We start from the raw sequence: 25795 nt of genomic DNA, 5'->3' as shown, positions 1-25795 counted from the left end.
GGTTCCGGCCCCGCCCCGCCCGGGGCGGCCCCGCCCGCGGCGGCGGCGGCGCAAGGATGAGCGGGCGGCGGGTGGACGCCAAGGTGGTGCTGCTGGGGCAGGAGGGCGTGGGTAAGAGCAGCCTGGTGGAGCGCTGCGCCCACGGCCGCTTCCGCGCCGGGCCCTACCAGAACGTGAGTGACACACGGGCACCGCCGCGGTGCTGCTGCGGCGCCTCCGCGGCATCGCGTCACCCGCGTCTGCCCGGGATGAGCCCCTTGTGTGGCCCGTCCGCGCGTCGGTGCCCTCGCTCCCCCGCCGTGTCCCTCCACATCCCCAGGACGGTGTCCCCTCGTGTTGTCCCCCGCCATCCCCGGGATAGGACCCCTCCACCCCTCCTGCACTCGCGGGTCCGTCGCCTCGTTTCCCCACCGTGTCACCGGCGCGGTACCTCCCACGTACCCACGACGGTGTCCCCCGCGTCGCTCTCATGTCCCCAGGGTGGTCCCTTCGTGTTCACCCCTCTCGATCTCCGGGCTGGTGCCCTCCGTATCCCGCCCGTGCCCTCACCGTGTCTCTGGCAATGTGAGACCACATCCCTGGCACGATGTCCCCTCATGTTGTTTCCCGCCATGCCTGGGCTGGAGCCCCTCCACATCCCTCTCATGCCCGTGGGTTGGTCCCCTTGTTTCCATACCCGCTCCTCCTACGTCCCCGGGTGTGTTTCCCCGTGTTCCCGGGCCGGTTCCCACCATGTTCCAAGGCCAGATGCTCCAGGCATCCCTGGGCTAGTCCCCACTGCTCCTCCTGCTTCACTTCCAGACGATTGGAGCCGCTTTCGTGGCCAAGGTGATGTCCGTGGGGGAGCAGACAGTGACCCTGGGCATCTGGGTAAGTGCAGAGACAAGGGCTGTGCTGACATCCCCAGCCACCCCCTGGCTCATGGATCTCCAAGAGTCACCTGCCAAGTACTTCCTTGTGTCCCACAGGACACGGCCGGCTCGGAGCGCTATGAGGCCATGAGCCGCATCTACTACCGGGGGGCCCGGGCTGCCATCGTCTGCTATGGTAAGGGCATGGAGGATGGGGAGGTCCCAGGATCCTGGGACAGAGTGGTGGCAGCACTGGTGGGTCAGGCACTGAGGAAAGCGTTGGACAGACTCTGACCCCTCTCTCTCCCCAGATCTCACCGACAGTGGCAGTTTCCAGCGAGCCAAGTTCTGGGTGAACGAGCTGCAGAACTGTGAGGAGGTACAGGGGTGCTGGGGGGCTGCACAGCCTCACTGTGGGGCAGGGGGGCTGCTGGTAAAGACATGGGCACATCCCTCCCATCCCTCTCCCTGCCCCAGGGCTGCCGGATCTACCTGTGTGGCACCAAGTGTGACCTGCTGGAGGAAGACAGGAGGAAGCGGGGGATTGACTTCCATGATGTGCAGGACTATGCCGATGGTACAGCCACTGCTGGCCCTTCCTGGGGCTCCCGCAGCACAGGGGGTGGGGGGCACGGGGGGATGGCTCTGCCCTTGCCCTGAGCCCGCAGCAGATCCGGTGGCACCAGGGCTCTGTGTGTGGTGAGGTGCCAGCTCTACCAGGGACCTCCCTGGGCACAGCATGTCCTGACATGGGCAGGCACGTGGCCAGCTGGGCCAAGGGGCCAGGAGCCCTGTCATGGGTCTCTGCCAGCCCCCTGTCAGCAGCTGTGCCCGAGGGGTGACTCTGGGGGCAGCTGAGCCCTTGGGCCATATCCTGCACCTGCAGCAAGTGCCAACCTGGACCTTGTTTCAGAGATCAAAGCAGACCACTTTGAGACCTCCAGTAAGACGGGCCAGAGTGTGGGTGAGTAACCCCTCGCTAGGGCCATGCCCTGGGCAGAGCAGGGGCAGGGGGCTCTGCCTGGCGGGGGCACCCACACCCACTGTGCCACCTCTCCCCCCCAGATGAGCTGTTCCAGAAGGTGGCCGAGGACTACGTCAACTTCTCCGCCTTCCAGGTGATGACAGGTGAGTAGGTAGGAGCTGTTTCTCCCCAGGCACCCTCTTTTGTGCCTCTGCTGAGTGTGGAATATGAGCGATGGGGGGTCTGGCAGGGCCCTTCCTCACCTCTGCCCTGCTTGGGGCTGCTGCAGCTCTGTGCTGGGGATTGTCCTGTGGAGGTTGGGTCCCATCACAGCATCCTCGTCCCTGCTTAGGCCAGGCTCAGCATGTCCACACAGCTGGGCCATGACGGCCTTTGGTGTCCAGGAGCCTCGCTAGGCTGCAGGACTGGCTCAGTTCTTCACCAGGCCTGCCCCAGCGTGCTCAGCCTGGCTGTACCTCCCACCCTGGGCTGTGCCATTGCCTTGGGCTGTGCTGTGGCCCTGGGCCTTGCTGCTTCTCCAGGGGCACCAAACCCTCCTCATGGGACCTGCTGGGGCCCACGCCTGGGACCAGCAGCTTTGGGGCTGCCACACAGCATTTTGTGGCGTGGATGTGCCAGCAGCCTGCCGCTCCTGCTCTCTTCCAGAGGACAAGAGTGTCAACCTGGGCCAGAGGAGCAGTCCCTACTTCTACAGCTGCTGCCACCACTGAGCCCTTGTGCCAAAAGGGAATCGCTGCTGCCGGCTGGGCAGCTGGCGCACGCCGGATGCCTCCGGTGTTTTACCTGCTGTGTTTTAGCTGTTGGGGCCTGTCTGTGCCAGGGCACAAGGCCTGCGGACTGCTCTCCTCCTGGCATGTGGAGTGGCACAGGGCTGCCGTGCAGTGCCAGGATCTATGGACTGTCGCCCCCAGGGACCCCCTCCCTGCCACCTGTGGCATTGGTGGGAGCTGCTGTGGCCCAGCAGCAGCCGGTAACTTATTCTCTCGGAGATGCTCAATTCATTGCAGATTTATTTAAGCGTCTTCTCTCAAGGTGTACAATGTAAATAAAACGCATTGTGGTCTGAGCCGCCCCCTGTGCACGAGGCTTTTGGGGGTTTCCCATCCCTCCCCCGCCCCCCTCGGCAAGACAAATCACAAGAGGACATCGAGAGTAAAGTTAAACTTTACTTTACAGTAATTTTTCTTCTATATACAAAGAATTACAGTACATGTTCTGGGAGCACCTGGGCAGGGCAACCCTCTTTTCATTATAAGTTTCACATACACAGCCAACAGTCTAAGGGGAGCAAAATGAAAGTAATCAATGGTCCAAGACTCTCCCCTCTCCCTCTTCTAAAAATAATATACATGCTGGAAATATGTAGTTTTCTCTCACCTGCTCTGGCATTCCTGCTTAGAACTGACAGACGAGTCCCAGCCAGGGCTGAGCACCCCCATGTCCTCCCCTGCAGTGCTCTGGCTGGCCCCTGCCTTGGCTGGGCTCCTCAACTCCCAGTGCTTTTCCCTCTGGCTGAGCCTGTGGAACAGGACCCTGCAGGGAACCCCCATCCACTGCCACCCTGTGGGCAGCAGACCCTGGGGTGAAGGCAGCGAGGGGCTGCTCACACCAAGGTTCCCCCCACGAGCAAACCTCCTGCTCACAACTCCAGTGCAGCTTAACGCTGCTGCTATGAGTGGCCCACCCCTGTCTCTGGGCAGTGAGGAAGGGGCAGTGGGTAGTCACCCTCCCCAGGACCCTTGGCTAGTTGGCAGCCAGGACCCCAGCTGAGAGCATGTAGCACTGGAGGGCGGCAGGGGACATTCAAAGCCAGGCATGGGGACACATTAAGTGTCTGGCAGAGCAGTGACCTCGGCACCACGGATATGCAGGGCTGGGAGTGCTGCTGCTGAAAGGCTTCCACCGTCCAGCTGCTCCCTGCCTGTGCCAGCCACTGCCAACACATCCCACCTCCCACCCATGTCAGCCTGGGCCTTCAGTTCCAGCCACGCTCCACCTTGAGTCTCCCAGTGCTGCTGCTTTTCCATTTAACAAGTTCCCAGTGTCTAAAAAAATACACAAAACCCAGTTCCTTGAAGTCAACAACTTGGAAACATCAGAAAAAGAAACAAAGACTGAAACCAGCTCAGTACCAAACGGACACGAAGAACATGCAGTAGCGGATGCCTGCTTTGCTTCACATGGCTCCACTGGCTCCCCACGAGGCCCACTGGCACACTGGTTTGAGTCTCAAAACCCTCATAAATTGAAGGAACTGAGTCACACCTCATCCTGTTTCAGTCACACAGACCCAGCTCTACAGGGATGGGATTCAGCTGGCCAGGAAGTCCCACCCTACGGGCCAGGAGCCGTGAGTCCAGCCCTACTGTGCTAAGCTGCCGACGGTTTACAATAGCACCACAATAGCCCAAGGGTTTTGCCAAGGGCAAACTGATTAAAACTTTACCTTGAAATAGGCCATAGCTACACCCATTTCTCAGATTTCCCTAGGAGGTAGATTCAGTGCTGTAGGGACTGTCTATCACCGCCACTCCTCCAGCCCAAGCTCATACAAGCTGTCCCCTGCACTGAGCTTTGCTTACATTGCTTTTGGAGGACCTGGAGCAGGAATCTTGCTTTTTCCCACCTCCTGCTAAGCAAGGGCACTGCCACCCCGCAGGTGAGACTCTTGCTGAAGCCAGGCACGTGGTGGAGCAGTCCCCAGGCTCCAGTGTCCCATGTCCCAGGCCCTGGGAGCCCCGAGCACCCATCAGCCCAGCCCGTGCTGCTGCAAGAGGTGCAGCCATCGCTGCAAATGATACCACCAGTGTTATCACTCTCACAGGGGGGTAATTAGCACGGGCAAAGCCTGGGAGATCGAACACAGCATCCCCCCTCTGGACTTTCAGAGTAGCTGCATGATTTGCCACTTTGCTTTAACACACACTGGCTGGCAAAGGCCAAAAGCCTCATCAGTAATTTAGGGCAAAGCACATTACAAGCAGGTTACAATTATGGTTATTCCAAACATCAAGCAAAATCAGAAGTTAAGGCTGAAATTAAAAATAAACGGAAGGTATTGAAGGTCTGAGGTTTCTCAAACAAACTCCCCCTGCCCTGTCAGAATGCTGCCTGTGGTGTCCAGGTAGAAGCAGGGTACCACCACAGCGTGCTCAGGCTAAACCACTGCCAAGGGCATCAGGGTTAGGGCTGCTTTTTCTTAATTTTTCTTCCTTTTTTTTCACTGAAAGTGAGCTGAAGCTTTTCTAGCAACACATTGTCCCACCTTAATTTGTTAAGGTCCTTTGGATTCAACCATCTCTCTTCTAAATTTTAACACCAGCCACACCTTCAGAGCCTCTGCCTGCAGGGGTTTAACCCTGAATTAACACGTACTCCCACGGTACCTCCCCGATACTTTGTGCATTGAAGTGAATCTGGTTCTTGGGTTTTTTTTTTGTTAAATAGGAAAAGTTTAACTCGAGAACAGCAATAAAGCAAGCTACCATCAGCTAGTCAGCATCTGGAGATGTGCAGTAGGTGATGATCCCTTACAGTGGTAGCTTTCCTGCTAGATTCACCAGAGCCCTGGCTGACAGTGGGCCCCAGTCCAGCACTGGGAAAGATAGGACAAGCCTGCTCCCCTCCTGCCCACACATCCCACAGGTCCTGCAGTGGCTCCTCCTCTGCAACCCTCCTTGCCTGCCTGGGCACTTGAGTCCCTGACCACACTGCTACTGCTCACCAGAACTCCTCCATCACCAAAGGTCAACTAGGACTCTCTTGCCCACCGTGGAAATCCAACACTAAAGTTGGTCCTACTGTGGGATGGAAGCCAGGGCCACTGACCACAGCCCATTGCTCTGAGCAGGGGAAGCCAGGCTGTCCTGACAGCAAAGATGTTGACCAGCGAAGCGTTTGTATAGGAGCAAAGCCTTCACCCCCTTCAGAACCAAGGAGTCATTCCCACAAGTGGGAATGGGGTCAGGAACCTGGGAAGTTCCTGTGAGCCTCCCTGGGACCGCAGAGCTCTGAGCAGAAATAATTACACCCCTGACTCTGCTTCTACAGCACTCCACAACAGTGAATCAACACAAGAGTCACCTCTCATCCACCTTGGGTGCAATTAGGGCTGATCTGAGATTTAGTGACCAGGTGATTGGATCCCTCCAATGCAACAAAAGAGCACCACAGCCTTGGCAGGAGCTGCAGCAAAGCTCCGAGCCCAGCAGGTTACTTTGTCACTGTCCTCTACCTTGAAACTCCCCATGATTCAAACTGACTGAACTCTGAAGGCAGCAATGAACTGCCACAAACGAATCCAACTGCTTCAGCACAGACATCTCCCTCTCTTCCTCCAAGGCAGTGCTGCCACCACAGCAAGAGTCACATCAAGTGCACACATTTCCTTCACCAGAGTTTTGCTGCCCAAAGTTGTTCCCCAGCTCCTGCTCCATGCCAGTGAGGGCAGCCTGGGTAGGGCAAGGCTGTTGGGACCTCTCTCCACACCTGGTCAGGGCCTTGTCCATCTTGCTAAGGTGACCCAGCACTGCCAGACACTCCCATAAGCACCACTACTCCATCTGAAAAGCCCCCCTGATCTGATAGAGCACCACCCAGGGCCCCAGTGAGGGTGAGGAGGGAAGAGGAGCTTCCTGACTTCCTCCTTCTGTGATGTTCCCCAACACCAACTTTACCAAGCAGCCTCCCAGCTATGCTGAAGTCAACCTTCCAACAGCACCTGGAAGGTAGCAAGCTGGAAACCTGGATCCTTGTGGAAAAGGGAGACAAGAAGAGAGATGGGGTACAGTCAGCTGCAATGAAGAAGGCTGTGGGAAATGCCATGCAACAGTTTACTCCACATTCACTGTTCCAAACAAGCTTTTGGGTAAGCGCCTGCTGCGTGAAAGGCGGCTGCTGCCGTGAGCCTCACCCTGCTACGGGAGCACACGATTTATAGAAGTGATCTTTTCAAACCTGCTCTCATGAGAATTCGTTGAGAACTTCTCCATTTTACAGATTTAAAAAAGCCTGCACCAAAAATATTCACAGTTTATTTTTTCATGAAACAAGTAGCGAGTAACACGTGACAATGCAAAGCGGAGGTGGACAGAGCAGTGCAGAGACCTCTCTGGTTACAGTGGGAGCTGGCTGGGCACCGGCACTGAGGGAACCCTACTTACACAATCTACATGACTAAGTCCAGCTCATGGGAAGGCTTATAAATGTAAATTCAAGATTTATTTTCCTTCTCGCACATGATAAATACTTAATATACTGAACGTCATTACCTTTTTTTTTTCTTTTTTTATAATTTTGTTTAAAAAAGTTAACGAATGCCCTTAAGATAATCTTCTCTCTCAATGGATCTGAGTTGTCCTGATTCCCTTTGTGGAGGAGTCACGCAGAAATATAAGCTGCTTGTATTTCCCCAGTTTCAGCAGCAAGCAGGAACTGACCTGCTAGTCTTCCCGGAAAAAAACAACATTTAACAAGTAAGTTTCCATAAGCCATAAAGCTTTTCCAAGCCGTGAGCTATTCTACAAAGGATCTGAAATGATTTGGACTAGAGAAGAGATGCACCATAGCACTGGTAATGTCCCCTCGTGCCCAGCACACCTGGCCTTTTCAGGAGGACGTTGTCTCAGGGTGCACAAGTCAGGAAAGCAGAATAGACTGGGATTTGTCTCAGCACAGGTGTCTGCCTCCCTTCATAGAAAACTGCAAAGCTCATGACTGTCTGCTCTGGGAGCAGCAGGCACTTGCAAGCCAGGTGGGAACAAGGAAGCAAAGGGTCGGGTCCCTCCCATGTCGGAGGGAGAGGGTTGGCCTGGAGCTGAACGCTCCCCTTCTGGGGAGGGACCTGTGGATCAGCCTGGAAGGAGAAGGATACACACACTGGAGCTGCGTGAGGGTCTGGTGGCGGCACAGAGATCCGAGGCTGCGGCCCCAGATCGGTGGAGCTCAGGCAAACCACAGAGGTAATGTGTTGTGACAGTGGGAAAATGCTGGTCAGCAGTGCTTCCTTGGCAGGACACCGACCCCATCCAGCCCAGGCACTGCCACCAGGGAGGCCCATCCTCCTCCTCCTGCCTGCGAGGGTGCCAGTGGTCGCAAGATGCTGCAGGCCCCTGGGACTCTACCACCTGGCCCACAAGCACCACGGCCAAGCCAACTTCTGCCTCCATGCTTGAGTGAATGGCTTTCAGCAGGCCTAGTCTGAACACCAGCCTGATGACTACCAGGTACTAAACATCTATTTTCACTGGAAAAGGGAGAAGAGGAAAAAAGAAAGCCAGCCAGCTGCTGGAGCCCACCATGTTCCAGTGTGAGAACTACAATTCAGTTGGAAGGACACACACACGCACACACACACACACACTCACTCCAACACAGTCCAGTTAATTCAAGTCTCCTTTGGTTGTAGAAGAGTTAAGCCAGAGGCTGCCCAAGGGGAAGGTGTTGAGATGGGTCCCGATACAGCTACGGAACCCTTGCCTCTGCACTGTGCAGTGAGCGAGTCAGGTTTTGCTTGCTGCTGGCAATACCAGGTGTGATGGGAACACGTCCTGAACACGCCTGAGGCAAGGGGAGAAAGGACTGCTCAGTCCGCCGGCTCACGTTGAGACAGAAGTCAAGAAGAGACTGGATGGAAATTTGAAAGGGAGCACCACTCCCTTGCCAGGGCAGAGCTCAGCACCTTGGGGAACCCACTCTGCCCTGCTCCACTATTGCTGCTTTACGGGTCACTACGTTTTCAAGGGCAGGAAAGCACTCCACATGTCCTGTGCTAAAGGTTTAAGACACAAGAATGAAAACACTGCCAGACGACTACTTCCAAGATCTCTCTTTTCCCTGACTTCCTCCAGATTTCCCGTTTCTCGGGCCTGGCCAGATGCAGCTCTGTACAAAGGAGCCTGAATGGACACTGCCTATTAATGGAGAAAACTGCACTGAGCAAGTGCAGGGGCTCCTCTCCCAGCTCACTGGAGATGATCCTTGTCCTTCAGCAAACCACACACACAGCACATCCCAGCGAACATACGGATAAACCTCACAAAGCAACGCCCTGCAGGGACAGAGACCTGGGCAGACAACACAAATCCCTTCCCTGCTTCTAGAGTCTGGCAAGGACATGCACCTGACTGCTCACCACCTGATCCTGGAAACTTCTTCAGTCCCAGGTCAGCCTGACTGATCTCCTTCCTTTAAATGTAGTAATGAAAGCAAGGCCCCTGGCTGTACCTGGGAACCCACCTACGAATCAGACCTGGAGCTTGAACACGCTGGATCAGTAATGTGACCATTTCAATGGAATTGGAGATTTTCACCCAGAGTGGACTCTTTATTTCAGCTTTAGCATTTGTTAAAGGAAGAGGAAAAGGTCACGGATGCTCTCTCCCTTTGCTTGGGCCAGACTCAGGTTTAAGAGAATGTCCTTGCTCATGTCACGAGAGAATATGGATGGGATGTGCATGGGTTAGGGGCTGGGCTCAGGGAAGTGAATAAAAAAAAACAAAAGAAAGATTCCCCCTCCCTAAACATTAAACAACTGAAACCTGCCTCCCATATTTACCAACCTCACTTTGGCTCTGAGTCGGCCAACTCACGACAGACAGAATCCTGGTTACAGGCTAACGCTGTGTTTTGTTCAGGCAAAGGGTCCTGCCCCCGAGGAGTCTGTGCTTTTCCACCCAGCCAAGAAATCTGGTCAATTGTCTGAATATTCGTGACAAGCCACTGCATCTGCTCTGGGGGCACCGGCGCTTCCCTGGCTGGCCGAGGGGTCTGCTCGAATGCACGCAATCTCTCTGATGTCCACGGGGTCTGCTCTGCGGGGGCTGAGGCCACTTCCCAGCTGGGCTGAATGGTTGGCTCTGGTGGTTTCTCTGCTGTCCGGGAAGGCTGCTCAGCAGGCATCAGGGCTTTTGCAGTGGGCCAGTGGGTCTGCTCGTGCATCTGTAGTTTCTCCGTAGGCCACGGTACTTGTCCAACGTGCGTCACTACCTTCCCAGCAGACCAAGAGATTTGTTCCCCAGCTAACATGGTCCTCTCTTTCTGCTGGGGATTCAGCTCCATGGCCGGGGCTCCTCTCTCCTTCGGCTGAGCGTTCTGGTCGACAGGTCGCAGCGCCTTCTCCGACGGCAACAGCCTTGGAGCTGATGCAGCCAGAGGTTTGTCCAAGGCTTGAGGCCGAGGAGCCACGGCAGCAGTCAGCTTGTCTGATGCCTGAGGCCACGGGGCTGTAAGAGCGAGAGGTCTCTCCAAGAGCTGAGGCCGAGACACCCCAGAGCTGAGAGCCTTTTCCAGAGGCAGGACCCGCAGGGCCCCAGAGTCAGCAGCCTTCTCCGGAGGCAGGGGTCGCAGCACCCCAGGGGAGAGAGCCTTTTGTGTGAGTGGGATCCGCAGGGCCCCAGAGCTCAGAGCCTTGTCCACAGGCAGGACGTGAGGCGACCGGGAGCCAGGGGCCTTCTCCGGAGTTAGGGGCCACGACACCCCTAAGCTGGGAGCCTTCTCTGTGGGCAGGATCCGTGGCATACCCAAGGCAGGAGCCTTCTCCGGAGTCAGGGGATGGGGTGACCCAGAGCTAGGAGCCTTCTCTGTGGCTGGGACCCGCATTGCAGTGGAGAAGGAGGCATTTTCTGGAGGCAGGGGTCGTGGCACTGCCGATCCAGGAGCCTTCTCTGCAGGCAGGATCCGTGAGACAGGGGAGTCGGGGACTTCTGCAATGGGCAGAGGCCACAGCACCTCAGGACTGGAAGCCACCTCCAATACTGGGACCTGTGGCACCACAGAGCTGGGATCCTCTTCCACAGACTGTGGCTGTGGGCTCTGGGCAGAAGTGTCATCCAGCGGTTGGAGCTGATCGGCCTCAGAAGGCTCATCTGCCGTCTGGGACTGCAACGTCCCCACCGTGGCGAGGAGTCTGTCAGACAGTGGAGGATGCAGGCATTTTGTGGGGAACTCATCCAGCAGCTCAGGCTGCTGGGTCCCGGTGTCAATGAGGGACTTGTCCGATAACCCCAAAACCCCGGGGGTGTCTGGAGGCTCATCTGACAGCTGGAGCTGCAGGGCACCAGCAGTAACAAGCGACTCATCCAACGACTGTGGTGATCCCGGAGGAGATTTGCTCGGCAGCTGAGGCTGCGAGGCGTCACTGGAGGACTCATCCAGGGGCCAGAGCACCGCGTTGGTGGGAGGTTTGTCAGGCTGCTGAGGCCGCAGCGCTACGATGATGGGCTGCTTCTCTGACTGCAGCCTTAGGGACAGGGCGGCCTGGGGCTTGTCTGATGGCTGCAGGCGGAGCGACAGGGTGGTGGGAGGTTTGTCCGAAGGCTGCAGCCGGAGCGAGAGGGTGGTGGAGGGTTTGTTGGATGGCTTCAGTCTCAGTGACAAAGTGGCGGGGGGTTTATTTGATGGTGGCAGTCTCAGAGCCAGGGTGGCGGGTGGTTTGTCTGGTGAAGGCAGCCTGAGGGCCAGGGTAGTGGGGGGCTTGTTTGATGGCTGCAGCCTCAGGGCAAGGGTGGTGGGGGGCTTGTCTGACGACGGCAGCCTCAGCGCCAGGGTAGCAGGGGGCTTTTCTGGTGACTGCAGTCTGAGGGCCACAGACTGAGGTAGGCTGTCCAGGGTCTGAACGCTCAGGTCTGTGTCTGCCTCCGTGTCTACCTCTGCAGGCAGCTGCTCCGGTGGCTGGGTGTCCTCTCCATTAGTCAGGGCTTCTATGGGAGGCACATACTCACGAATTTCTCCTGGCTCTAGAGGGTGAGGCCCACAGGGATCGTGCTCCGTACAGCATAATCGTCCATCCAGCTTGGAGATGAAGAGCATTCCTTCCCGGTGCTGCTTGCAGAAGGACCTGGGGCACATCTCGCAGAACGAAGCTGCTTCCTTACCACACATATCACACTGATGCCATGGGCACTCCCATTTTCCTGCAGCACAGACATGGGAGAAAAGACACACCTTAGGAGTAGTACAAGGGGAAGAGACAAAGGCCTGCTGCAAAGTGAGCTCAGGGGAAAGTGGGAACACCTGTGTAATACTCTCATACAATTCTACATGTCCTCCTCAGTTTCCACCATAGCTCCAGGCTTGACGGGCAGGTAACAGGAACCTGCACTCTCAGAAGCAACAAGGGCAATGATAATCATGACAAACACAAGCCACATCAGGTCAGACCAAAAGCCCATCTGGTTCCTGCACAACACAAACTAATAGGAGTGCCTAGAGAAGAGCAGACACTCCCAGCTTGCAAATCTCTGTGGCTCTGAATTCCAGACAACATCAGTGGTGTCTGTGCACAAAACCCAGTGGACCTTCTAAGTAGATGTGTCAGATTCATCTTTTAATTCTGTGTCAACAACCTCCCTTCCTGTTTATCAGAAAGAAGAAGCGAGAGAGCAGTGATCACAAGGGGTAAGTTCCTATTGTCTCTATACCCAAAGGCACCTTCCTTAACCTCTGCCCATGAAAAAACTACGGCTTAACACTAAGCTGCTCCCTTAGGAGCTCCACGTTCACAGTGAATCTATTGACCATCAGTATCAACATCATCAAGAGGAAAAAACTAACACTACTTCAGAGATTGCTGGCAGACACCACTTGGGCCAGAGCATTTCCCAGCCTCCCTGAACCAAACCCACACAGCTGTGGCTGTGGCTACCAGCTCTTTTCCAGGGATGCTGGTGCGTGGCCATTGGTCTCTGCACTTGTGCAACAGCAGCTCTCCACGTTGCTTTTCCCCTGGGGTTGAAGACTACACGTAGCATGTTTTTCTCCTCCTTTGAAGCCAGTCCAAGGCTTCTATTCCAGTCTCAAAATATGCACACTGCTTTTCTATGTCTTTTCCAGTTTTTCACCATTTTTTTCCAAGTGGGGATGTTAACACTTCACATGGTTTCCCCCTTTCCTGGCTCACAATGCTGCAGCACAGGCTGCCACTGCTCCCCCTGCATCAGAAGCATCCCAGAGAGGCACATTCAACTCAGCTGGGCCACTGAAAAGACTCTAGGACCATCCTTATAGAGGTCATTTGTACAGATGGAAAATAAAAGGTCAAAACCTGCTAGTTTGTTGCAGGAAGGATCAATCCTATCAAACCACTCTAATGATCTTTGACAGAATAAAAGGCCTAATGAATAAGCACTCTCTCCAGAGACAGCCCTGAGCTCTTGGAAGTAAGATCACACAATTAGCAACATGCAAACAAGCAGGAAATTCCAATTACTTGACAGCAATGCCCATGGCAGAGGAAACATTTGAAGTAGAAAGTGCTGAACCTTTCATGTCTTGCATGATACTCTGAGGAGCAGGCTATGGAAATCACAGCCTATGTGTAAAAAAAGTAAAATTGCTACAACTGACTGAAAATCATTCTCAAAAAACAGCTATCAATGGTCTTGTGGTAAACTGAGGAGGCATTTCAAACTACATCCTTCAGGATTATATTTTAATCTGTATTGTAATTTAAATTTCTAGAAGCAGAACAGCAAAATACTCCTACATAAACAGGTAGGTAACAACAAGGCTGTGAGGTACTGCAAAAATCCAGTTGGACAGGCTCAGAATTTAACTGGACAGATGCCTTTGCATGAACAAGGTGTAATTATATGAAGACCAGTGTAGGATTGCAGGAGGAAGAAATAAAATAAATATGTGAAAAGGATCGAGTAAAAAACTCAAGAATGATAAGGAAAATAACAAACATCACATAAATATAAAAACTATTTTTGCAAGACAAGTCAAACATAATTTCCTAAGACACTTTATGTAAAACACAAAATATAATTATTTTCTTCTGTCAGAGTTAGCAAGGCCTTGGGTGCAATGCTGTTAAAATACTTTCACTCAGTTTTTAAAAATGTGTAGGCAAGTGGGATGCAGAACAGACTAAGAATAAAAACTTTAGAAAATAAGCTGCAATGAGAAGCTGTGTTGTATAAGCTGGAAAAGGAGCGAGACAATAATTTGTCTCAGTATGCAAAAAAAACATGTAACAGAGCTGGCAATCCTTTGTTTTTTCAAGTCAGGCTGTTAGGAGAAGCTTTTCAAGCGGAAAGCAGGAGAACAGGCTAAAGGCTGGATTCTCCTCTATTGGAGACTTTAAAGCACAGGAAAACTTGACAGGATGTTACAGCACACAAAAATGTACAGAAAGGTATATTCAGGTGTATTCCCTCACCCTGTATGACAATGTTCCATAGGGATGACCTGCCCTCCCACTGGCTTTCACACTGCTTTGCTACAGTTTGTTCAATGAGCCATCCAAGCTCTTCTGGATAAATGCCCCATTCTCCCTAAAACTTAACACATGCACACACCTGATTTCTGTCCTCTACAAAACATGTCACCAGCCCTGGTACACCTCCTGCCAGATTACAGCTGGAGGTGCTGGCTGCCCAGTTCTGGCTCTCATGGCACAGACAAACACTCTGCTGAGTGATTCTCCTGGCTGATACTTTCAGAGGCCACTTGGTTCCATGTTTCCCAGCCTCCAGTCGGTTCAGGAAATACCCTACAGAGCTGCACAGAGAATTTCTAACTGTGACAATGTTATCAGTATTAGATCAAAAGATTTGTAACCCCTCAAACAAATTACTTCTATGCAATTGCTGTTATTAACCAAATTTATTATCTTAGCAATGAAACTACATTAGGTTTGATGAGTTATTTTAGCTAAAAATGTACCATCTAGTATTATTTATACCCTTATAATTTAATTGTTGAGGCACTTAATCCCATATCAGTTTTTCCATCCTCCTGGCCTGGCAGACCTTGGGCCAACTGGCCTACCAAGACTCAGGTCAGACATTTCCCCTTTCTGAGCACTGGTTAAACCTGAACACTCATAAAGTTTGCAGGAACTTCACACTGAAACACTGCCTTCAGCTCCCTTACAACTTTTAAATGCAACTTAAGTCTTTCCGTGTAAGAGATGTTATTTTACACCTCCTGAGCCACTAATGAACTCAAATCTGTTCTACTGCTCATATAGGGAGCCTGTTTCTTTCTCTGCACCCAACTAGAAGTACTTTTTATTTCAAATTTCTGCCCTCACTTCACCACAAACTAGGATATGCTTTGATACTTTTTCATTCAACTGTCTTCAACTTTGGGAAAATGGCCAATATGAGGATCAATATCTCAACTACTGTTGGGGCTGTGCCAGGCCCCATGGATGGGGTCAACTCACAAACACCATTTTTTAGGCAAGGACTCCACCTTCAGCAATTAGTTCACCTTTTTGTGGTCACAGTGGGGTGCAAACCAGGGTTGTGTCATTTGAGCCACGAGGTCTGTTCAACTGAGAAAGATTTTTCCAAATTTTAAGATGCTGTGACTCAAGTGCAAGATGACGAGCAGCACCTGGGCCACCTTGAGCCAACAGTGTGACCCAAGCAGAGCCCAGCCATGCAGAGCACTGACCTGCAGGTCTCTTGGTCAGGTTGAGGCAGTCTGCATGGTACACCTTGGGGCAGCCTGACTTCTTACAAGAAACCAGCTGCCCTCCGTCCCCACAGCTGAAACACTCGTCCTCTCGCTCCTTCATCACCTCCGCCTGTGACCTGCGCTTCATCTGCGGCCGCCTCTTCAGCTTCTTGGACTTCTCCTCGGTGAGGCTGGGCTGGCTCTGTGGGCAAGACAACCCTGGTTACTGCAGCACTCTGCCCCTTCCACCTGCTCCCTTCCTGCTGCAGGAGAAAACTGCAAAGCCTGTCAACAGAAACCCCACTGCCAGCCATACATGAAACCTGTGCAGAACCTCTAGTGCTGCTTGGTATTTGGCAAACAATTCACTACAGCAAACAGCTCTCAGTTATTTTGAAAAGCACCAAAGCCTGGTTCACAACATGGGATATACACAATTAGCAGAATGACGAGTTGGGGCTGCCTGGTGTCACTGAGCTCGTGCCACCTCTCACAGACTCTTCAGGTCCTCAGTCAAAGCAGTCAGATCTCCTTGTATCCACGACTCATGAGGAGTCTCATGAGGGCCTTCCTGCACTTTCTGATGTTCATAATTTCTCTATTTTCAGTCTGAATTTATCTGTGATCAGTTTATTCTTGTGTCAACACTGCTCTTTTCCACCAGAATCATGGAATCATTTAGGTTGGAAGAGACCTCCAAGATCATTGAGTCCAACCTTTGAAGCTTTTCTGTCTCCCTGAAGTAACCTGTGGGACACAGTCTCCTCTTCACAAAGTGAAACTTTCAATTTGCATGCTCAGTCTTCCCAATGGCTTTTCTCTGCCAATATTGAGTTTATTTATCCCAAATGAAAGTTATAGAATTACACACGCTACTTCAGATGACACCTCACAGGCTGTGTACAACGACATCAACACCCCCAAAGCACTGCTCACATTTGCCTTTTCCATAGCTGTGTCACACCACAGCTCAGTCCTGCAGCAGCTGAGCTGCAGAATGGCTCCTTCTCGGCCATGAGTGCTCAGCTATGACCTTCTCATGGCAGAGTTATTTCTGCTGTTACTCTCCAGGTGTGTACTATGGCATATCCAATCTCTGAACTCCAGTCCATTCCCTGTTATACTCAGTTATTCCTTTGCAACTGCCCCATCTTCTCACTCTCCCACATCGATGACAACTGACACATTCATGTCATCAGTACAGTTAAATTACAGACATATAAGGAAATAACTACAACTGCTCTCAAGGCAGGCAACTAAGTGGCTTAAGTGCTCTTCTCTGGCCTAAGGCTTCCTCCAACACTGCTCCCCCACTCCCCCTTCAAGCCTGGTCCTCAGACCACTCCTAACCTCCTCTCCAGGCCAAGCCTCCCCTTGTACCAAACACTCAGCTCCACAAAGATGATGCTGTCTTGTCCCCAGTCCTGACTTTATCAAAGCACTATCAGTTTAGTTTATCTAAGCAGACATGAGCTAAATTTTGTGCCGTTTTCTACATCTCTTTGCGTTCAAATATGCGTTCTGCATGCAGGACATCTCTGTGTGCTGAAACAATGACTACAAGGCGACTTTTGCATCCTTTCTTCTGCATAAATATTGGGCACTGTTTGCATCACCAGAACCACCAAAAGATTTAAAAGCCTTGGTCTCTAGACCTACAACTTCAGAACTTTGCAGAGATGGCTATCTAGCTTTCCTGCCACCAAGGATTTACATCTCTAAATTGTTTCCTTCCTCCTCACCTGTGGATCTTACTGTTTTTATACCACCATTCCCCCTGACAATGGGGACAAGCCAGGTCTTTCTTATCACTAAAAATGCAGGCACTGAAATGCCTCCACCTAAACTATTCCCACCTATTCTCAGGGTCTAGTTCCTTGGCCATCTAATTACAAAGAGAACAAGAAAATCCCTTCACAGCTAATTTGAATGTCTAAGAGAGGTCTAACAGCTGGACTAAGCAATTCCACTTGCTCTCTGCAGTACAATAGACTCCTAAGCATTCTTCCACACAGTTAGAAAGGGCACTTTCAAGAGTGAACTTGAGTATAATCAGTTTTGCCTTGCTATGTCTTCAGGAAGCTTAAAATTGTGGTAGGAATTAAAAAAAAAACACCACCAACAAAAAACCCCAAAGTACTGTTTTCTCGGTATTGTTTCTTAGCCCATCTCATCAAGATGGAATGAGTCGCCTCAGACACCACAATGGAACATTAATGCCAACTAAAGGGCACCTTCCTCTGATTTCCATCATGCAACCTGCAATTTCAAGGCAAAAATGACAGTCAAACCATGTATAACACAGGAGCAGCACAAAATCAATTGAACTTTAAATCGCGACCTGAAAAAGAACTAAATACATCAGATGTGTATTTCACCTCATCTGTCAACTTCTGAAGACATCCATTTTTTATTTTTATAAGTTAATTTTTCTGCAGAACTAATCTCCCTGGAGAATTCACAAAACCTTCCCTAGATATTGATGGGGCTGAACAACTGTGCTGCTCGAGTTTTAACCCTTAACTGTCGGCATGCCAGAATGCACATGCCAGAGCAGAGGGATTACAGACTGATTTGGTCTTGCACTTGAAACAAACCAGCAGCTGAGACATAGATTTAGCGGGTGACAGCTGGGAACTCGGCCAACTGCTCCTGTTATTTCCTTTTCCCAGTGAGAACCAGCTCACACAAGGAGGTAATTGAAATCAATTCCTGTTACTGCAACATTACAAAGTTGCAAATCGAAGCTCTCAAAAAGTCAGTGAGTTCTAAAAACTGGTGATTTTTCTACTACAGATATGACAAATTTCTTATTTCTGTCTGATGTGTGAACTTTGGTCACTAAATTAAAAGCAGGATAAAACCAGGAACTTTACTGCAACAAAGACAGTGAGGTAGGAGCCTTCTGGCTCTAAAGCAACTCCAGCCTGAAGGAATGTGCATTTGCTGGCCTTTCATACGTGCTCACAATTTACTCAGCCCTTTACTTTGGGAAATGAACTGAGTTGTATTTTCTTGGTTATCTGATGAAGTCTATCCCATGCCTGTCCTTTGCTCCTCTAGTGCAATGGAAACTGCCATGATAAGAAGCAGAAAATTCTGAAAAAAATCTTCCAGTTACTTTTTTGCTGTAAAATAAAATTTCCCGTCGTTATTTATAGCAACTCTGATAATTGAAGTATAAGATCTGCTATTTCAAAATGAAAGCTTGAATATTTAACTCATTTCAAGCAGTGTTCTCATAGCCACACTGAAACAGGATTAACTCTGGGACCAGAAATCTCTGCAACGAACATACAGGTTTATACAAAGAGGTGATGTGGGAGAACAAAAGCTTAAAGAATGCACCATACCTTTGGCCTTACTCCTAGGAAGCCACTGCAATTTGGGGCACCACATTTACAAACGGTCTTTCCATTTCCCAGACACTCCAGATTGTAGTTAAAAGTCAGCTCAGTCCCTGGCACAAAAGCAGATCAAAACAAAGCAAGTTGTAATAAACTACATTTTAATGCTGAAGTAAAAGCACTTAATGTAATATAAATGTCACAGAAGGCTGTCACCACTACACAAGGACACCAAACTCTTAATCTTCCCAGAGATCTTTGTGGATAGAAAATTCAGTGAAACTCCACACTTGTAGCACATATTACAGCTAAAAAGGATCCACCCTGTAGCAGGGCCATTTCTTGTCCCCGTAAATCAGAACCACAAACCTCCATTGATACCATGGCTCTTTGTGTTTCATTATGTCAGTGCTGGTGTTAAATCTCATGAATGCCTACATGAAACCAAAAATTAAATCTCTTCCCAGGGAGCTACAAACCCTCCCTTTTTCATTACAGAACCCCCCCAGGGTTAACTGCAGGCACTGGCAGAGTGCAGCTCCTTACCAGCTTTGATATTTACAAGTGCGAAGAGCCCGACTCGTGTGTCGCCGTTCACACACCATTTCTGAGTCTCACAGTTGGGCTGGCAGCAATGGTTCATGAACCGAGCGTAGTTGCCCTTTGGCCCAGCATCAATGATTCGATCCTAGAATTGAAAAAAAGCCCAGAAAACCACATTTTAATCAACTGTCATTTCCTGCACTGACATCTCTGGTCAGCGCTGGCAGATCATATGGAACTGCACATCATCTCCTGCACATCATCTTCCTCTTAAAAGATACACAGGCTCCAGACCAGCCAAGACAGTGCTACTGCTGCTTTCTGGGAAGCAAGCTCTCCCTGCAGTGTCAGTGCTGGATAAACACCACCCCAACATTTCCAAGGCAGTGCCTGTGGTTCCAGGCCCCAACTTCTGCTTAAAAGCAAAATACCAGTTCCTATTTCTTGCACGTCAGTGTATAGAAGGAAAACAGGAACAGTATGTAAAATGAGGTACACTTGTGTACAGCACACTGCCATGTGTTAGACTGTGCTGGACAGGGAAGCTGCAACTGAGATTTACTTTTGTAATAATGAGGGACATTAACATTTGGGTTTGCCCCTGCTCCCACCCATCAGCCAGACAAGGAGAACAAGATATGGTGAGTGTGAACTTCCAGCAAGGCGAGGGGAGAGACAGAAAATAATCACACTGTTATCCTGTCCCACTCTTCACAGCTCTTTTCCACGCTTGCTTTCGTGGTTTCCTTCTCATCTTTCCAAGGCTGAGTGACAAAGTGTGGGAAGCAGCTGACAAAATAACTTACCTCTGAAAGCCAGGAGTGCATACCAACAACCTGGTTGTTGTCCAGGACCCGCTGAGGCATCTATGGGTGTAACTAACTCCATTGGCTCTACTTAGCACAGCAAGACCTGGGATCTGAACTTAAATGAAGGTCTCACTGCGCCTGAAACTTGTACATGTGAGGGCCAATGCCTTCTCTGGCACACATCAGTCCAGTTCTGGGCTCTCCAGGGTTCAGCTGCTGGGAAGGATCCCAAGGTTACCAAATTCTCCTTGTTATGCTGAAGCAGGATCTATGATCCTCAGACAACTGTCCTCAGAAAACTGCCTCACCTCTTCTGAACAAACTCCAAAGTTGTCAGTTCAGACTTTCCTCCTAATCCTAATATCCAACCTGAGGCTTCCCTACTGCATGTTAAGTCCATTCATTTGGTCATCTCTTCAGTGGAAATGCAGACCAGCTCATCACTGACTCTTAGCACCTTTTTACAAGTTGGAGAAGACCACTATCATGCCTTCTTTGCAATCATTTTACTTCTGTCTAGGATACTGGCAAATGATTCCTTTCACATACCTTATCCAGTGTCAACATGTAGAAATTGGTAATGTCATGCTCCTGAGCATAGCGGATTCGGGCTCGGCACTCCTCTTCATCAATTAGCTCCCCAACATACTCATTAACAAATTCACCCTGCCAGAGAGAAAACAATAAGCTGATAAGACAAGACAAATTCCCTGCAGGAGGGAGGGACATCCATCTTTGTGCTAAAACTTAGCTCCTTAGTTCCCTTCCTAAAAATCTCTCTCTGCGTTTTGCAGCGTTTGACGTACCTTCCTGATGTCTGTTTTGGCTTGCAAGCCCCAGCCTCGTGCCAGCGTGCGGAAGATCTGTACCTCGGGATACTGGCGCTTGGAGAAGCACTGGTTCTGGCAGCGCTCCCCAGCAGGACACACCATGGGGTGGCACTCGTAGAGCAACATGCGGTTGATGCACTCGGAGTCCAGGCCGCAGGGGTTTTCATCGGTGGGTTTGCAGTTGCAGCGCGGGATCTCGGACAGGTCTGCAGTGAAGATCTGCACCTTCCCCACCGGCCGGTTCACCTTCAATGCACACGAAGGACATGAGCTCTTGGGAACAACGGGTTATCCTGACAGGCACTTCTACACTCAACCCCTGCCTACGAGCTGATGTGCTGCAGTGAGTTAGTTACAGCAAGGGCAGAAGGACATGAGTATAGGCACAGCTCTACTTCTGGGAACACTATTTCAAGAGGCACAGGGTTAAAGGGAAGAGCTCAGGAAGATGTGGGTCCCCCATTAGCATCACCTGGTGCAGTGTGTAATATGTGACCCTGGAAAGTGCCCCCCTCCCATCACCACTATGACCACATCCAGCGCAAGTGGCCCAGCACTCCCTCTTGGGCACACACCATACCTGTGATCAACACCAAACCATTTTCTGTATCAAACTGCACCTTCTACAGTCTGAGTGCCAGGTGCTTTTCCTTACTGCCCTGCTTTTTAATGTTACCATCAGGCTGGTTTGTGCCCTCAGATGTCACTACGAGAACCAGGCTGGCAGACCTGTGACAGACGGCCTACCACGCAGTTACCTCCCTACCCAACTGTCCTGCAGATGTTAATGGAAGCCAAACCAGACAAGGCTGGGGTTGGAAGGCCCAGAGATGAGCTCAGAGATAAGCCAAGGAGCTCTTTAAAAACCGCTCCAGAAGGAAGCAGAGTGCAGCACCAGGTGGAGAAGCGACTGGCGTGTCTGTGGCATGAGCTGGGTCCCTTGGGTTTGGTTAAAGGCAGCGAACGCTGAAAGGCAGGCAACAGAGAGTCAGGACTTTGGAGAGAGACACTGAAGAAAAGCTCCTTGCTGTTCTTTCCCCGGGTGAGCCATTGGCTCACTTTCCTCTCCCAGAACACGAAAGGAAGGGATCATTTAGCAAAACTATTCCAGCCCCCCATATAATTTATCTAGTCCCACCCACAGGGCAGAGTTTCCGCGCTGACAACCTGCCTCAGACTGGCCCAGTCCTGATCCTCCTCCTTTGTTTAAAAGCAAACCCTGCAGAAATCCCTCATTAATCTCTTCAACACTGTCTCCCCCTTTCCTCCTAGTACTGCCTCCCCCCTCCGACCTTCCTTGTCACTCATGTTCCCCTCTGCTTCTTTCCATCTCTTACTCAGACTCATCACGTCATTAAGAGTGGCAAGACTCAAAGATTAGGTCAGTCCAACACTGGCACTGCTTTGGCATTGCCGCTCCACTCATGCCCAGCACACCTGCCCTACTCTCCAGAACAAAACCAGCTCCAAAACAGGGTGATGCTTGGACTAGTCACAACTCTGACAGGATGAAGGATCCTAAATGTATTTTGCAGCAGCTTCTTGTGTTGGTGATCCTTGGTATGGATCCCGACGTGCTGATCTTAAAAAACCAGGACAGGAATGGACACAACCAGCTTCAGCCATTCCACTCTGAAGCCTTCTTCAGTTCACCATCTGCTCCTGCAAATTGCTTTGCTTTCACAGAGATAAACAGCTTGCACCCAGATCTCAGAAGAGTTGCCATGACTAATGACCACAACCGTTATTATTTATATAAAAGGGTATTTCAAAGGCTCCAAACTGCTTCCAAAGTTCCTTCATGTTGCGGCCAGAGACAGGCCTAAAAATAGCTATAATGAGAAACTACTTCCTCCACTGAAACTGCCTGGCCCATACTGCTGCCACAGCATTCAGTTGTGCTCTTTACAGTGCACAGTAACTCATGCACAATATACCTGCCTGCCTAGAAATTCTAACTAGACACAAAAAGTGCCAGCAAACAGTTATGTTTCCACAGTTTGCCATATAAAATAGGGAAGGAGCAGACAGAGGCAATGAAAAAAAAACCAGAGTCCCTGAGTAAATGGGTTTCTGGTCAGTCGGGACCCACATCTCATGCACAGGTACACCATGGCCCTAGCTCTCCTGTCAAGTCACCTCCACCCTGTAGCATTTCTATTGCTGTTCCAACTCTAACTCCAAATACAGCCCTTAACATGAACAGTTACCCAAAACTGAGGAAAAGGGTTGGTATTTCAGCATGTACACCCCCTTTAGTATTTCTGTTCAGTCACTGATACAGAAAGAGATAAAAAGGAATAGCAGAGATGATACAAGATACTGTGGGTTACCACCCTCCACGGAGCTCTGCTGCACTGTACCCAGACCACCTCCTGTCCTGCACCACCTGGTTTGCCCACCTTGCCATCAGCAACATGAAGCATTTGAGCATATTGAGCATTACCAGCATTCTCCCAAGTTCTCAAGGTAGACACTTCCTTCAGACCACACAACTGACATGGACAACACAGACATGTCCAGATCTGTTCCAGGAAATGAGAGCACCTCTGTTACTGGTGCCAAGCTTGCTGCAGCCCTGCACATACATGAACTGGAACTGGAGAACAACTGAGGATGCCAAGAGGACCAAAGTCACCTTTAAACACAGCCAGACACCCAAACAGTAGAAATGTTTCTGTATACCTGTAAATCACCTGCACCGACAGCTCAAGGCTTCTCTTCCGCACCTGCCCCCCACCACCTCCCCTCACCTTGATATGTTTGTAGGGAGGAGGTTTCTTGTCGTTCTTTTTGTCTTCCTGAAGCTGTCTCAGTTCTTTCTGTGCCTTCAACTCTTCAAATCTCACAGCAGCTTCTTGAAGAGCTAAGTGAAAGAACAGGCTGTTATGAGGAACTCCTCTACTCACACAGAGCTGGGCAGCCATTGCCCACTCAGTGCTCACAGTTCCACAAGCAAATCAGCCTGGCTCTGCACTCCAGAGGCAAAGGCTCACTGGAAGGGGGTGAAGAAAAGGCCAAAGCAGCAGGGCAGTGCAGGAATTACAGTCAAGAGACCTACCCATGGGTAGCCAACTGGTGGCTATCTTTGCCTGCCCTCTTGGGCAGAGGCACCAGCAGCTGCATCACAACTCTCAAGTGCATTTTTGTATAGAGATAATGATTGTATTAGACAAAGGGAAGCTGATAAAGCATCAGCTCACTCGGATTTCGAGAGATTACGTCAGAGAAGCATTCGAGATCTGCACACCCTTTTGCCTCTCTGGGAGTCAAACAAACATTCTGAGTGTCCTGGATGATACACAAGCAGCAGCTCATTCTACAAATTTCATTTCACTTCAGTTACAAGAAGACATCTTCCTCTGTTACAGGAATGACACTTCTCCAAATGGGAATGAAGAGGAAAACACCATGCACACTTCCCTGGATAAAGAAAAGTTACCTTTCTTGTATATGCCATCCACGCCCTTCCCCATCTTGTCTTTGCTGCTGACATCACCTTCCATGTAAGGGAACACACGAGCCTGGTGTGTCCACAGGTAATCCTTGGAGCCGAAGAACAGCACAGGGAACTCACCGATGTCATGCTTCATTTTCTGGATATTGACAGGAATTGTCCTAGGATGGCAAATCTCAGCTGGCCACCACCTGCAACACAGGGAAGAGCAGATGAAACCCCTGGCTTCCCCACTTCCAGCCACCTCAGAAGTATGCTACTGCATGGGGACATGGGAAAGTCTGTGTGAGGGCTATCAGCAAGGCTGGTGGGGAGACAGGAAGCTACTGGAGGAGGAAAACTTACATTTTACCAGCTACGTGCATGCAAAAAAAGTCAGAGGCTGCTGCACTGAACCCTCCAGAGAGGAGCAGCTTCTCAGCTCCAATCACCATGAGCACTGCATGAAGAAGGGATGGGGAGAAGTCTGTTCTACCTTCACCTACCTGTAGCGCCCAACTTTCACCCAGACTACTTCTTTGTAGTGTGGCTTTTTGCCTGCCTTGCAATCATTACAATACCAGCTTCCCTCTGGCATCTCAATGTTTAGACACTCACGATGAAATGCAGCCGGGCACGACTCGCAGCATAAAAGGCTGCCCCCTGCAAAGAGAAGGAGGAGGAATTTATCAGTCACTGTACAGAAGCCCTGGATTCAACACTTCCAGACAGATACAGCTGGGAAAAAGGAACGATGCTCTCCTGCAAGCTCTTTTTAAAAAGTTGGGCCCTACTCACGCTACAAAAAGAACCCTTCCAAGGATCAAGAAAAGGTCCTAGCCTGAAGTTAGGCTTAAATATGGATGGATAGGAAGGCGGTCTGTTTCTCTGCAGTTCTCGCTGGCACACTCTGGGTGGGAAAAGCTTCTGCCCCCTCTAATGAATCCCTGTCAGGGCATTCCTTGGTGACAGGGGACCCTGCGCAGACCATCTCACCTTCCGAGCAGACAAAGCACCAGCTGACGTTGACGTGCTCGTGGTTGCGGCAGCCCCTCCGTGCGGTGAAGTGGTTGGGGCAGATGATGCTGTTGGAGGCGAGGACCACGGAGCCAGCAGCGAGGCAGAAATCGTTGGAGTGATACGCGACCGGACACCGCACACAGCGCATCAGACGACCTAGCACCAGAACACACCAGAACACAGTGAACCTCTGAAGGAGGATGACTCTTTCTAGAGTCTATTCATATCTAAGCTCAGAATGAGTTTTGGAAAAGGAAGGTGACTTTTAATTTTCATAGACCATCACTGACATATTCATTAGATCCCTATTAAATTATTTAATATAACATATTGTACATAAATCTTTAATACATATTTGTATATAACATAGATAAAATAGTATTATTTACAAGTGAAAAACCTCCTGCATGCTGTGTAGAAACAGTTCAAGAGTTCACAGACTGGGACTGCTTCCTATCATACACATATAATTACTAAATCAGCTCAGACAGTAATTACAGAGGGGGTGTTCCAAGTGCTTAGCTGCACATAGTGAAATCAATCCACGTAGCTTCTGAAAACATCAGC

At 50.6% G+C, this 25795-nt stretch overlaps 2 protein-coding genes across 6 annotated transcripts in view; one reads left to right on the top strand and one right to left on the bottom strand.

Moving 5' to 3' along the window:
• Positions 1 to 11: 11 nt before the first annotated feature.
• On the top strand, positions 12 to 2902 carry RAB24 (RAB24, member RAS oncogene family). Its single transcript, XM_027718689.2, has 8 exons — positions 12 to 173; positions 802 to 870; positions 969 to 1047; positions 1163 to 1230; positions 1329 to 1428; positions 1765 to 1815; positions 1917 to 1979; positions 2482 to 2902. Exons 1-8 carry the CDS (start codon positions 57 to 59, stop codon positions 2544 to 2546), a joined length of 612 nt encoding a protein of 203 aa, XP_027574490.1. The 5' UTR covers positions 12 to 56; the 3' UTR covers positions 2547 to 2902.
• Positions 2903 to 2982: 80 nt separating this feature from the next.
• Positions 2983 to 25795, bottom strand: part of NSD1 (nuclear receptor binding SET domain protein 1) — a 63151-nt gene continuing 40338 nt past the window's right edge. For all 5 annotated transcript variants that reach the window (XM_039385235.1, XM_039385233.1, XM_039385234.1 and 2 more), the window contains 10 exons: positions 25205 to 25384; positions 24715 to 24871; positions 24215 to 24420; positions 23526 to 23638; positions 20749 to 21018; positions 20492 to 20608; positions 19137 to 19278; positions 18597 to 18703; positions 15241 to 15445; positions 2983 to 11747 (listed from right to left, as the gene is read on the bottom strand). In XM_039385235.1, the coding sequence (XP_039241169.1) occupies positions 9397 to 11747; positions 15241 to 15445; positions 18597 to 18703; positions 19137 to 19278; positions 20492 to 20608; positions 20749 to 21018; positions 23526 to 23638; positions 24215 to 24420; positions 24715 to 24871; positions 25205 to 25384 (3848 nt within the window). In that variant the 3' untranslated portion in view covers positions 2983 to 9396. The remainder of the gene's footprint in view (positions 11748 to 15240; positions 15446 to 18596; positions 18704 to 19136; positions 19279 to 20491; positions 20609 to 20748; positions 21019 to 23525; positions 23639 to 24214; positions 24421 to 24714; positions 24872 to 25204; positions 25385 to 25795) is intronic.

Source organism: Pipra filicauda, unplaced genomic scaffold, assembly GCF_003945595.2.
Source record: "Pipra filicauda isolate LSUMZ 115617 unplaced genomic scaffold, ASM394559v2 scaffold3_size10097308_pilon, whole genome shotgun sequence".
In the NCBI taxonomy this organism is placed as follows: Eukaryota; Metazoa; Chordata; class Aves; order Passeriformes; family Pipridae; genus Pipra; species Pipra filicauda.
This window is presented reverse-complemented; position numbering and strand designations above follow the sequence as displayed.